Genomic DNA, 13,209 nt, shown 5'->3' on the forward strand with positions numbered 1-13,209 from the left:
CATGCATGTAAAATATTTGGAAAAAAATGACAACTCGCAAATTGTCTCTCATTCCTCCACCATGTGATGGCCAGTCATGTGAACTTAGGAAAGAACATGGCAGACATGCTTAACACAAATACAGAGGTAATATTTGGAAGTTCAGATTTGTCAGAGAGGCTGGAGGGCTTGGTGGGGTAGCTTTCTCTACAGAGCACTGTTTATGACACATTTGGTCATCAGCATAGAAATGGATTTGCGATTCCTGAGATGCAAGCAGACTTTGAAACATGCATGGGTGAAACAACTTTGGGAAAGGGCTTGAGATTAAGGGTTGTTCACTCTGCAGAACAGAAATTCAGCAATTGTGGCCTCTTAGGAGAGGGCAATCTTCTCCAGTTGCATGCCTTAGGCAAGGCTGGGAGGATTGTCTCCTCCAGTGATTTGCAAATTTTGCAGACAGTAAGAGAGAATACAAGAAAAGGGGGGGGATGCAAGAGGATAACTTTTGACAGGGTTCTGGGCTGACAGTGGGTGCTAAACAAGAATGTTTGGGCTCTATTACAAAAACAGGGAATCAATTGCATGCATATACCCATTACATGTATACTGAAATGTCATGTAATTGATTGTACTGACTCACACCATGTAATCCGCCTTGAGTCTCAGTGAGAAAGGTGTACTATAAATGACATAAATAAAAATAATAAACTCGAATCAAAACAAAGACAGATCAGAACTCTTGAATGCAAACAGAACGCTCAAGTCCCAGTGACCAAAATGAGGTCTTGACTCCTCAAAAGGAGAGGGGTCAAGCTTTTCGACTAGCATCTAAAAGCTGTCTTTTATGTGCTAATATAAGGAAAGGCGTAAGAGGGGATAATGTCGGTAAGAGGGGATAATGTCGGTCGACTCGGGAGAAAATGAAAAATGCAACACCTGTGGATTTTTGCATGTTATTGGAGGCACAGCAGCAAAACAGTGAAGTTGGCAACTTTATGATGTCGTTCGTTTCAGGTACGTAGTCATATTGGCCTGTACTGGAAGAGCAAGATTCGGGTCCAGTAGCACCTTAAAAGACCGACGAGATTTCCAGGGTATGAGCTTTCGAGAATCAAAGCTCTTTCTCAGATACCTTCATCAGTGTCTGACAAAAAGAGCTTTGACTCTCGAAAGCTCATACCCTAGAAATCTAATTGGTCTTTAAGGTGCTACTGGACCCGAATCTTGCTCTTGTATGACATAGTGACATACTACTCCCCGGCCTCAACCAGAACATAATCAGGTCATAGAACTAATTCATACAGGATGGCTATGCAGTTGGGGTTCGTTTAGCTTTCTGTCCCCTTCCCTGCCTGGTTTCAAAGCTCAGTCCCCACCACAATGTGTTGACCAGGAAGGGGGTGAAATGTCTTCCCTTCTCTGTGCCACTTCGACCGGTCAGAGCACCAGCTCAGTAAAATCCTTGCAACCAGCCTGAGAAGATGGGTGGGAGCAGAGAAAGAGAGGCCACTCAAGAGAGTTTGTAGCAGACAGAAGATACGAGCCAGGTGATTTGGCTTCCCCGTTCACACCCTCGATCGCTCTGCTGCACCAGTTCAGTAGGGATTAGGAGCATGAAACCAAATGCTGGAACGGATCAGAGAGACTGTGAAACCATCCCCACAGCAGATGGTGCTCTTGCCAACCTGGTTTTGCCAGGATCTCACATGGGAGAGTCAGAAGGTAGCTTTAGTGACGACAAGTGACATACAAAAACTCGTTGATTTTAACACTCAGGACCATCTTTCACAATCCCCCATCCATCACATATTAAACATACCTGCCCGTTTTCAGGGACCCACATTAATATGGGGTCCTCTGCAACCCCATAGACACACCCCCAACACACATTTTTATAGCCGAATGTGAGTCCAGTGGCACCTTAGAAATCAACAAGATTTTCAGAGTGTAAGTTTTTGAGAATCCGAACTCCCTTCTTCAGGGAAGAGAACTCTGACTCTCGAAGGCTTACACCCTGAATATCCTGTTGGCCTCGAAGGTGCCACTGGACTCAAATCCTGCTGTTCTACTGCAGACCAACATGGCTACCCACCTAAACATTTTTACACACACTTTTGTTCACGCCATTCAAGTCCCCTCCACATAGGAGTTTGTTACACTCTCCACCCCATGCCACCACCCAGCAGTCTCTGGATGGTGGTAGGAAGAGGGAAGAACTATTTAATATTTTGATATAGATGTGTATTAGGACTCCACTGTGACATTTACACAACCATTGTGAGGTCTACAGTACAGCAGGGGGGCGGAAAGGAAGCAGACACATGGAAACAGGACAACAATTTTAAATCACATTTTATTCAAGGAAAAGCAAATGTACAAAAACTATTTTCCAGATCCCTGTTTATTTAATCCTCCTCCTCCTCCTCTTCTTCATCCTGGTTAATCTGGAAGTATCGCAACTCATAACTTTCCTTGGTGTTGGCGACCACACGCAGCCAGTCGCGCAAGTTGTTCTTTTTCAGATATTTCTTAGTGAGGTACTTCAGGTACCTTAAAAAAAAAAGCAGGTAACTAAAGTGAGGCAAGGTAAAAAAGGCATACCTGAAACCAGTGGAGTCCTACGGAAAGCTTTAATGCATCATTCCCCGCCTTCGATACCACTTTGGTTATCATCTTGTAATTGCATACTGTGTGAAGATCAAGGTGTTCAGAATTTGGCGTTTGATGGCACAAAGTGTTATCTTGCTTTTAAAGCACAAAGTGCTCTCTGAGCATACCGAGTGATGATCTTGGTGGCTGCCCGAAGACTGTGGGAAATCTCCCTTCCCTTGGAAATTTGCCAGGTGGAATTCACTGGCTGGCTCTAACCTGGAGATGAGGATGTGTTTGTTGTTTTTAAATCTAAGCGATCTGGGTATTAATTGAGTTGGCCATGCAGAAGTTGCAATTCTGTGAGGGGTGAAGAATACAGCTGCCTCCCCTCCAAAAAACTGCAGCCCTCATGACACCGAAGCTGGGCTTGGATATGCAACTCAGCACAGACTTAATGCAAAACCACAGCCTGCATGAATTGCATTTCGTTCACAAAACCACAATTTGGCTCACACATGATCATTCAAACCCTGATGGGTCTTGACAAATGCTGGATTCACTGCCTTTCTCTTTTCCCTTCAGAGTTCCAGCTGGTCTCCCAGCCAATACTGTAGCAAGTGGAATCCGTGAATAAGCTAGAATTTCGCATCATACAATACCCATGGTTAAAACTAACTGCGGCTAATAAACCAACTTTCAGGCCCTAGTTTGACATAAAAGGCCCAATTTGCACAGATGGCAGGAGACGTCTTATAGATACTCAAAGGAATTTTTGTGGGCTTGGCCCAAGAACTCTAGACGTTTTGGTGCAAAGAAAACATCGTGATCATTTCCTGCCTGGAGACTTCGGGATCAACTAAATTAATTCCTAAGCCAATCTGTACTAGGACTTTACTGTGAGCTAAACTACAAGAGACGAATTACACGAGGATGCGCACGGGAAGGGGAATCACAATGCTAGCCAGGAAGCTGAGTTTTAAAAGACAGATCAGAAGGTTCTGTCAATTTCCTCTCTCTCTACAGAGCCAGCAAAGATCCCTCCTCAGAGGGTTTGTTAATTTCCTCTTTGCCTCCCAAAGCCTCTGTCACTTTCACCTCCCCTCCTAGGAGGTGAAGAGCAAATAAACCCTCTGAGGAGGCTCTATAGAGAGGGGAAATTGACAGAGCCTTCCGATCTGTCTTTTAAAACTCAGCTTCCCGGCTAACATTGCGGCTCCCTTCACATGAGCATCCTCACGCAATTCGCCTCTTGTAGTTTAGCTCTGTTATAAGAAAAGGTGGATGAAGCTGACAGCAGGAATGCCAACTGTAGCCTGCCAGGCAGTCGCTTTAGCTGAGAAAAGCCTCCCACAGCATCCAGCAAGGCTTCCCTGGGAGAACTTAATATTAGCTCCCTGGGGGAATTCTACTAAAGAGACTCTTTAGGGACAAAAAAAACAATTTGCTTTTCAAAAATATTTTAACAAGGCTTCAATGTTCAACTTTTGCAAGAAAGCCACATGCATGATTCTACTGCAGAGGTATAGGCACAGCCAGTATAGGGAGAAAAGACAAGGACACACGCAGAGCCTTCCTTTGGGGTCTTAAGTGGGCCCCAGGAATATCCAGTTTCCCTGTTCTTTTTTGAAGCAGAACCACAAACCACCCTTCCAAACCTTCTTAGACTGGTGACACAGCACAGGTAGCTATCCAAAGCCCTGCTAAAGATCTCTGGTTTAGCAGTCTAAGCTCCCAAATTAGCCAACACTCTCCAGAGCAAGAACCATTTACACTGATCAACTCGGGGAGATGTCTGCCAGCAGCGGAGGAGGAGGAGTTCACAGCACAACCCAATAAACTCAATTGAACAAAACAGCTCCCTGCCCAGGAGTAGGGAGGGACTGCAGCCTCTCAAATTGCTTTCCAACTTGCTGGACAGACAGTATGGAAGGCTGCACTCCCGTGGAAGACAGGCAAGTGGATGCAATGCTGCCTGTGAAGCTCAGCGGAAACCCACGCTTCCAGGAGGCCAGACTTGTAGCGCCCCAGACTCTAACCCTCCCCAGCCCCGGGCAAAGCTTCCTTGCTGCCCTTTAACCACTTCTGGCTCCTTACCTCTTGGAAAAAGGGACCTCGGAGGTGACAGTGATCTTGCTTTTGCTTCTCTCGATGGTCACCACACCCCCACCCAGGTTGCCAGCTTTCCCGTTCACTTTGATTCGCTCCTGGAGGAACTGCTCCTGCAGGGGATGGAGACACGTGGGTCAGGCCAGGTGAGGGACACCAACGGACAGGCACGGGGGCGATTTCCACACGTGGGCACCAGCGTTAAAAAAGGAAGAGGCAGCCACAGAAGGAAGAACTATTTCCACCCATATCTACCAAGGACAGGATAAGCACAGCAGCTGACAGATCTATTTCGTGCCAAAGTAAAGGATGTTTAGGGAACTAATTGTCTCCCTGCTTAACCAGCTCCATGCAAGCAAATCTGCTCGCTATTAAAACATCACAGGCCTTGTTTAAGACACCAAAAGAAGCACACTTAAGAGACATGCTCATTGTTAGAAGGAAAAGGCATTTTTCATGTTTCTTTTACAACCTCCATTACAGGAAAATACCAGAACCAAAATGGCCTCAGACACCAAATTGGGGTGGGAGCATTTAATGCAGCCCTTACTGATGAAAGCTGACCCCATCAAAGCTTTAGATGATTAAGGAATTAATGCCTGTGGGCCTTGATGTTACCAATGGCCAAAGGTTTCCTGGGCCTTGCAGAGACGTTTAATCACCATCTTTCGGGTCACTGGGCCACGTCCTGCCACGCTCTTCTTCCACTGGAACCCATATTACTGTCAATTTGGGATTGGGGATTAACGGTTTATGCATCTGGTGCCTTACCCCAAAGCCAGTGAAAGCATAATGCTACCCACATGTGTGTTCATCTTGGGATACCACACAATGCTGTGCTATTCTAGCTCTAATGTGAAGCAAGCTAAAAGGCTAAATGTTGGGAGGGCTTCCAGGCAGTAATTCAGTAACAGGCTGAGCTGTGGGGGGCAGATGCGACATCTGCCCCCACATCTGAAGATCCACAACATCTGAAGAGGTGAGCTATGATTCACAAAAGCTCACACCCTACAACAAATTTTGTTAGTCTTATAGGTGCTACTGGCCTCTTGCTCTTTTCTATTGCAACATATTTTATGTAAATAAGTGTTTCAAAGAAAAGTTGGCCTGGTACCCCCACATCACACACGGGGTCTTTAGCTTTTAAAATGCTGTGCTTCTCTTGAAATCTACGGTTATTCACATCCTGGGGCTACTAGTATATGTTACTCTACTACTACTCTCATTGGACTATCTAGCACAGGTGTTCTCACTCTGCAGCTTATAGAGAGCCACATTCACAACAGGTGGTGGAACATGCCATCAAGTCGCAGCCAATTTACAGTGACCCCATATGGTTTTCAAGGCAAGTGACATTCTGAAGCAGTTTGCCATTGCCTGCCCCTGGCTTTCCTTGGTGATCTCCCATCTAAGTACTAAGCAGGGACGATCCTGCTTAGCTTCTGTGATCTGACGAGACTGGGCTAGCCTGTGCCATCCACATCAGGGCACTTTCTCAGTTACTATCAACCAAAAAGCCACATTTCCTTCACTCCGTGGCATAAGGCCTGCCCGTCAGGGCTGCTTGCCACTTATCCGTTCTTCTGACAGCTGCTGCTTCAAGGTGGGAACCAACTACCAACCCCAAGCCCCATTAGGCAAGGGTCTTGGCCACAGTCCTAAAACACAAGGCAGGTGGCACATTGGGGAACAGTGCTCAGCCAACTGTGGCTCCCAAGCCACTGAATGAATGCCACTGATCTAGCAGCATTTGAGAGATAACTGGCAACCAAGACATGCCCACTCTTAAAACCTGAAGAGAAACTCAACCCCTGTAAGTCTACAAGACTCACTGAATGAGCTAAACACTCTTCGCTGCGCAAGGCAGGAGCTGACTAGAAAGAAGCATGGCTAGAACGACTACTCATCCTGAGATGCAATAGGTAACCTCCTCTGCAAGTAAATACTTTGTGTTCTTACAAGTCTTTCATTATGCAATACATTAATTTCTCACAGTACGCAAGCAGTATGCTCCGCTCATACTGATGTGCCATGGCAATTACTGGTCTAACTACAAATAGTTCAACGGGGGGGGGGGCTTTTCTCTGCTCAACCAACAATATAGTTTCTTTTAAAGCGATGCTAGAATCCTGCTAAAAAAGCATCGTGGCCTCTTCCCTGAGCAAAGTGTAATCGTATGCAACCAGCAAGCTTATGAGTCTTTAAACTAATGGACACTAAAGCCTTCTTCCAGCTAAAGAAGGCAAGGAGAAAGGTTCTAACCTAGCCTTTTGTGGACACTCTGGTTTTCTCTGTTAACTAATTTCCAGAGAGAGAGTGGTATTACTTCCACCTTGAAGCAACACACATGCAAGAGTTTAGCAGCAGCTGAAAGACTAAAACAAGCTTTCAGGGACTGGAGTCCACAGTGTTAGGTGCACAAAACACTTCAGGCTGCTGACAAAACGGGTCCCGTTATACCACAGTCACACCAACTTTACAACCACGCACACATCTCTCCATTCTGAAGGGGCAGAGCCCCAGCAGTTATACCTGAATGCACTGTTCAGCTGGAACAACCCATGAGGAAAAGCCCTACCGCAGCTCCTGTACTACTGGTGACATCTAAAGCTGAAGACAGTTGCTGCTGATCAAGGTACACACAACGGAGCCAGATGAACCAGTGGTCAGAGTTCATATAAGGTAGCTTCCTATGCTCACATGTGCAAGCTTAAGAGTGAGTTTAGTGCAACATACCCAAACACTGGACGTCTAGACTGAGGCAAAACAACCGTACCTCGCCAAAGCACCTAGCAAGCTTTGTGATAAAGAGTTGCCAGGAGATACTTAATGCAAAGCACGTCATAGACGATGCAAACAAAATACTCGGTTACCAGAAATGCCCATACCAAACTAAGTTTTTCCCAAACAGTCATTTCTTGCACGAAACTACCACCTACTCAGCAGATCCGGTTTCCATGACAGCCTTTTTCAACAGGGCTGCCTTGACCAGATGCTGCCCTGACCAGGAAGAAATCATAGATGGACCAAAATAAAAAAGAGTCCAGTAGTCTTAAAGGTGCTACTGGACTCTTTTTGATTTTGCTACTACAGACTAACACGGCTAACTCCTCTGGATAGATGGACCAGTTAGCAGCGGTTGTGCGGGCCATGGCATGGCAAGCAGGTCACTGCAATGAGGCAAAAAAGGGCACATTAAATGCACCCCGGAACAAAGACAGCTGCATTTCTACCTCTCAAAAGGACAGCCCAAATTATCCATTCATAATTCAGGGAGAGGCTTGAGCTGACGCCTGCTCCTAACTCTTCCGAATCTAATGCAGTGTGCAGTTCTAAAGCTAGCGCAACCCTCCCTCCCCCTCCCCGCCCCAGTGCCTGAAACTTACAAAGTTGGCCGCATCCATGATACCATCTTCTACTGGGTGGGTGCAGTCCAGAGTGAATTTCAGGACCTGCTTCTTTTTTTTACCGCCCTTCGTCGCAAGCTTCTTCTGCAGGAGACAGAAAGAGAGTTTTGATCATCAGAGAAATCATCCATCACACTAAAGTCTCTGGAACTTGGCCCCTGAACCGTCCATGCAATCCCAGACTAAGTTTCCTGGTCTCATATGCAGTCTAGCCAGAGCACAGCAAGTACACTTCAATAGGTGACTCCCTTGCCCCCTAAATAAAAATTAAGGCACTGAAGAACAAGGCAGGCTGGGTGGGTAGTTTCTATCTTTTCCTATTGGTGTTCACTGCAGAAAGCTAAAAACATTTTCTCCTCAAGGCTCCAAGCAAAAAAAGAAACCAGGTAACTTAAGATACCGATCCAAGTCCAACACTACAATAAAGCCTCATACCTCTGAGCCTCCACACTGCCCCCTTGCCCTTTCCAACAACCCACTCGGAAGGTCCTTCTCCATCTGCCTGCTCTCTCATTTCCCCTACTTTTAATGCCTTCTTTGACCTGCCAGACAAAAATATCCTTGTTCCTTCTTGCTTTTGCACCTTAATGCCTAAAAAGATGGAGCTGCATGGAAATAGAGACCACCGGGGTGCTGCTGACAGCCAGTTTGCCTGCTTTCTTTTTCCCAAGCAAGGCGGGAGAAGTGGCTAAACTATACAATCTGCAGTGATGAGCTGGGAGAGTGGCAGCTGGAAGTATAATCCAGAGGTTGCTTTGGCACCACACCTGACTGTAGAGTAGATATACGACATTTGTGTTGGGTAAGCTGCACCCTCCCCTGAAGACTAAGGTGTGCGGACTGGGTGTGCTCCTGGACAACTAGGTGTCAGCTGTGGCCAGGAATGCCTCGTGCTAGCTGATTAACCAACCATGCCATCTCCTGGAGAGGAAGCAGGCCACCATGAGACAAGCTTCAGCGATCACCCAGACTAGATGAGTACCGCTTGCTGTAAGCAAGACTGCCTTCAATCCACACTTGGAAGCTAAAACTGATTTAGAATGAGGTTGAGGAAAGGGGTGACCTGGTACTAGCAAGGTAACACTAATATTAAGGTAACTGGATGACAACCTGTTGGTTTCTGTGCCCAGTTTAAAGCGGTGGGACCAAGACACCTTGAGGATCACCTGCTCCCATATGACCTTACGCGTGAACTCAGGTCATCAGAGGCCCCGCTTTATGGTCCTCTACCGTCAAAGGTGCAGCTACAAAGGACAGGGGTTTCTGGGTGACAGCGCTAAGACTATCAAAAAGAGTCCAGTAGCACCTTTAAGACTAACCAACTTTACAGCAGCATAAACTTTCGAGAATCATAGTTCTCTTCGTCAGATGTGCATCTGACGAAGAGAACTGTGATTCTTTAAAGCTTATGCTATGGTAAAGTTGGTTAGTCTTAAAGGTGCTACTGGACTCTTTTGGATTTTGCTACCACAGACTAACACGGCTAACTCCTCTGGTGCTAAGACTATGGAACTCTCTTCTTAAAAACACCCATTGTGATCCTAGTGTTCTTCCTTAAAATTCACTTCTTTTAGCAAAATCTCTCCTGAGCTACTGAAGGGACACCTTTTATACACTTATGGCCACCAAGTTAACTTACCCCGCCCTTCCTGTTGATATCTATTTTGGGCTGTTCCCGACCCATCAAAGTGGCTGATGTCATAGAACAGGCCAGTGTTCTTGCTTGCTTCTCTAGTACTGTGCTTTCGAAGAGGCAAAACCACACATCAAAGCACCAATCAGAAAGGAGACCAGCAGCGGCAGTGGCGTCAAAGCAACAAACCTATAGGGCACAGTAAAGAACGGCCCATCTCCTGCTTTGAACCTGATGTGGTATCGCTTGCCCCAAAGGTCTGCCATGGCAAGCCAGATTTACAACCTGACAGTAAGCAGCCTAACCTTCTCACATGCAAGATGCACCAAATACATTTTTAAAAGCCGTTCCAAAAGTCCATTGGTCACACGCCAGCAGGACCAACAGAAAACAGAGCTACCGGGCTAGCAGCAACATTGATTTTCCAGGGGTGGGGCCACATCATAGGTCTACCTATCCATCCCAACAGCATTCTCAAGGAACCCCTTTACTTTCTCCCATCTAAATTAAAGGCTGTCACTCACTCCCCTGGACAAGAAAGCAAAGTGATGCTACTGGGGATGCCACAGTGGGGAGAGAAAAACCTGCTCTGTACCCCCAGACTAGCACCAGTTCACATATAACAGAGAGCAACAAACCCAGGGTTGCTGTGTATTAGAGCACAGAATTCTGATTCGGGCCGGATCGGGTGGCTGCAGGCCCAGAAGCACTGGGGGGGGGATGCCCCTGGAGCACTCCTGCACTCCACAGCTGCCTGATCCAGCCCCAATATGGCCGGCTGTGGGCCCGGGAGTGTGGGGAGAGGGGGTGGAATGGGTGCTGCACTCTGAAGCCGCCCAATCAGGCCCCAATTTGGGCCAGATCGGGCGGCTGTGAGCCCAGGAGCACGGGGGGTGGGGGGGTGCAGAAAGGACACTGGAGTCCTGTTGCTGGGAGCTGAGCCAAGGCTGAGAAAATAGCCAGCTAGGCTTGTGTCTGGGGGCAGCTAATGAACCGGTGGCAGGGGAAAGATCAAAAACGGGAATTCTCGATTCATCCATCTGCCTCTCACATGATGCTTCTCATCCTTTTGCCTTCTGTGTGAGTAAAGTGACGAAAATTTAGTACACGCACATTTTCAACATTTTGCCCCATACCATCGACAAGGAACATAATCCAGGAAGAAGACGTGCAGAGGAAGAGGCAAGGTAATGCATACAGAATGGACCATGCTGTGATTCATTCCCGTTGCTGGGATACCTGGAAGCAGACCGAGTTCCTACTCCAATGACACCTTACCTAAATCAATAGCTGTCACTCATTCTTACAGGAGAAAAGCCAAGTGCAGCATTCAGGGACTACAGTTGCAGTAAAGACAAAGAAAGATACCACACAGGCTGGGAGGTGGACAGCATAACTGCGCACGCAGCACAACAAATGCACTTCCAGGGGTTGCTGCAATTCATAAAAAATCACAAACCCTCTGCCTGTCATGAGGGCAGATGCTTTGCAATTAAAAGCTATCACCCAGAACTCTGTCACATCTTAGCATACACCAGAAAACACAACCTGGGATGGGGTTATGTAGACAGGAAGCAGGAAGCCACTCAAGTTAAGACATGGATCAATTTTCAGTGGCTGGGATCCACTTGAGGCTAGCAAGCTGGTTCTGCCCTTTCTCTCAAAGTATCCCCAGCTGCATTCCTTGAATTTCTCCCACAGACGTGACTGGTTGCTATTCTGCCCTACAAACATACAAAGATGCCTTACACTGACGCAGGTGGTTGGCCCGTCTAGCTTAGGACTATCTCCTTTGCCTGGCTCTTTAACTGACACGTTGAGTGAGCACTGAACCTCGGCCACCTGTTCACAAAGGGGCCAATCTACTGCTGAGTGTCACAGCCCTGCTCCACAACACACGTGCACAACACGTTTATTTTAAGTCAGCCCATTGGGCGATACATCCCAGACCTATTTATCTGCTCAAACCAGCAGCTGCCAGGGAACCTCAGGAAGAGCAAAGTGCCCCCCCCCACACTCAAGATACTTCAGCAGGCAGTGAAACTGCTCAGTGGTGTAGTATTTAAAACCTGGTTGGAGGTTCAATCCCCAGCCAAAGGGGTCAGGTGATGTGAGAGACTTTGATCTGAGGTCCTGAAGAGAAGCTGCCAATCAAAGCAAACAATACCAGTTCTGACAGACTGGTGATCTGACTCAGTCTAAGGCAGCTTTATGGGGTCAAGTTCAAGTTAGCCTTTATTGGCATATATCAACAATTCAGGTTATCCACTTACAAAAAGAAAAACAAAAATTAAAAGGAATACAAATACATAAATACAATTGTAACTTATTTCTGTGATATCCTTTATGGGGTCATTAATGCTGCCAAGGATGGAGGCCTGGAGTCTTCGCTGTGCAAAGCTGGTGCTCTGTGGCTGGACCCACCACCTCTCATGAAGTTTTCAGTCTAGAGGCTGCCTTATCAGCTTGGTCCATCTGCTTAAATGGATCTCCAGGATTCCTTACTGATCCTTTAGATCCTATTAGAGAGCTGAGATTCTTTGCTGTTCTCCAATACACACTTGATGGTAGTAAGAAACTAGGACATGTGATCTCTGCCAATGAGCCATAGCGCCCCCTCCCCAAGAACCCTATGGGGTGAAGCCTAACATTACAGTTAAGCTCACAGACTACATTGTGCAATTTAAAATCCCTCCCCATGGGCAAGCTGCACCTCCCCTGTGAGAGAGACCGGGGGGGCCGCTGGGAGAGGGGTAAGGTAGGGTTGCCAGCTCCAAGATGGGAAATTCCTGGAGATTTTGGGGGAGGGGAGGGACTTTAGCAGGTGACAATCCCACTGAGTTCACCATCCAAAGCAGCCATTTTCACCACTGAACTCTGTGGCCTAAAAAGCAGTCCCAATTCCGGGAAGATCTCCAGGCCTAACCTGGGGGGTAGGCAACCCTAAGGAAAACTGATCTCTGTAGTCAATTGCAATTCCAGGAAATCTACCGACGCCACCTGGAAGTTGGCAACCCTTTCTCCCAAGCTGGGAAAGGGGGTGGGGGGATGAGCAGCGGAGTCACTGACGAGGAGGACGGGCCCCTCGTGACGCCCGCCTTATTCTCCCACCGCCTTGCCTCGCTGCCTGCCCCCACCGACCCCTCCTCGCCTCCCCTCCTCGGCCGGGCCTAGCCGGAGACTCACCGCAGGCGCCATGGCGGCAGCAACGAGAGGGGGAGAAAGGAAGAGAGGCTGCGCGCATGCGCACACTCACAGCACTCCTCCCTCTCGTAGACGCCATACATGCTGACGCTTTGACGCCAACGAACGTGCGTAATCCCGTAGCAAATCTTATCTCTTTGTCCGCTCTAGGAAGACCTTTCTCTGTGATCCTTGGTCGAGGGTTCCTCTCCCATTGTCGAACATCGAGAGAGTCGATAGGCCGCGCTCTCTTCTCCGTCTTGGGCACACGATCGTTTTAGCGGTCATCTACCGCCGCGAAGGTAG

The 13,209-nt window shown here is 47.5% G+C and overlaps 1 protein-coding gene across 1 annotated transcript; it reads right to left on the minus strand.

Annotated features, from left to right (window-relative positions):
* Nucleotides 1-2,317: 2,317 nt before the first annotated feature.
* RPL22 (ribosomal protein L22) lies at nucleotides 2,318-13,014 on the minus strand. The gene is made up of 4 exons (XM_055000996.1): nucleotides 12,907-13,014; nucleotides 8,067-8,171; nucleotides 4,669-4,793; nucleotides 2,318-2,532 (listed from the first exon to the last, which is right to left on the minus strand). Exons 1-4 carry the CDS (start codon nucleotides 12,916-12,918, stop codon nucleotides 2,388-2,390), a joined length of 387 nt encoding a protein of 128 aa, XP_054856971.1. The 5' UTR covers nucleotides 12,919-13,014; the 3' UTR covers nucleotides 2,318-2,387.
* Nucleotides 13,015-13,209: the final 195 nt, after the last annotated feature.

The sequence above is a fragment of the Eublepharis macularius genome, chromosome 17 (assembly GCF_028583425.1).
Source record: "Eublepharis macularius isolate TG4126 chromosome 17, MPM_Emac_v1.0, whole genome shotgun sequence".
In the NCBI taxonomy this organism is placed as follows: domain Eukaryota; kingdom Metazoa; phylum Chordata; class Lepidosauria; order Squamata; family Eublepharidae; genus Eublepharis; species Eublepharis macularius.

Excerpts from the sequence above, each read along its gene's own strand:
- RPL22 (XM_055000996.1), bottom strand. Across the intron at positions 4,794-8,066 it reads TCATGGATGCGGCCAACTTT|GAGCAGTTCCTCCAGGAGCG; the intron begins GTAAGTTTCAGG and ends CATCCCCTGCAG. Across the intron at positions 2,533-4,668 it reads GAGGTCCCTTTTTCCAAGAG|GTACCTGAAGTACCTCACTA; the intron begins GTAAGGAGCCAG and ends TTTTTTTTTAAG.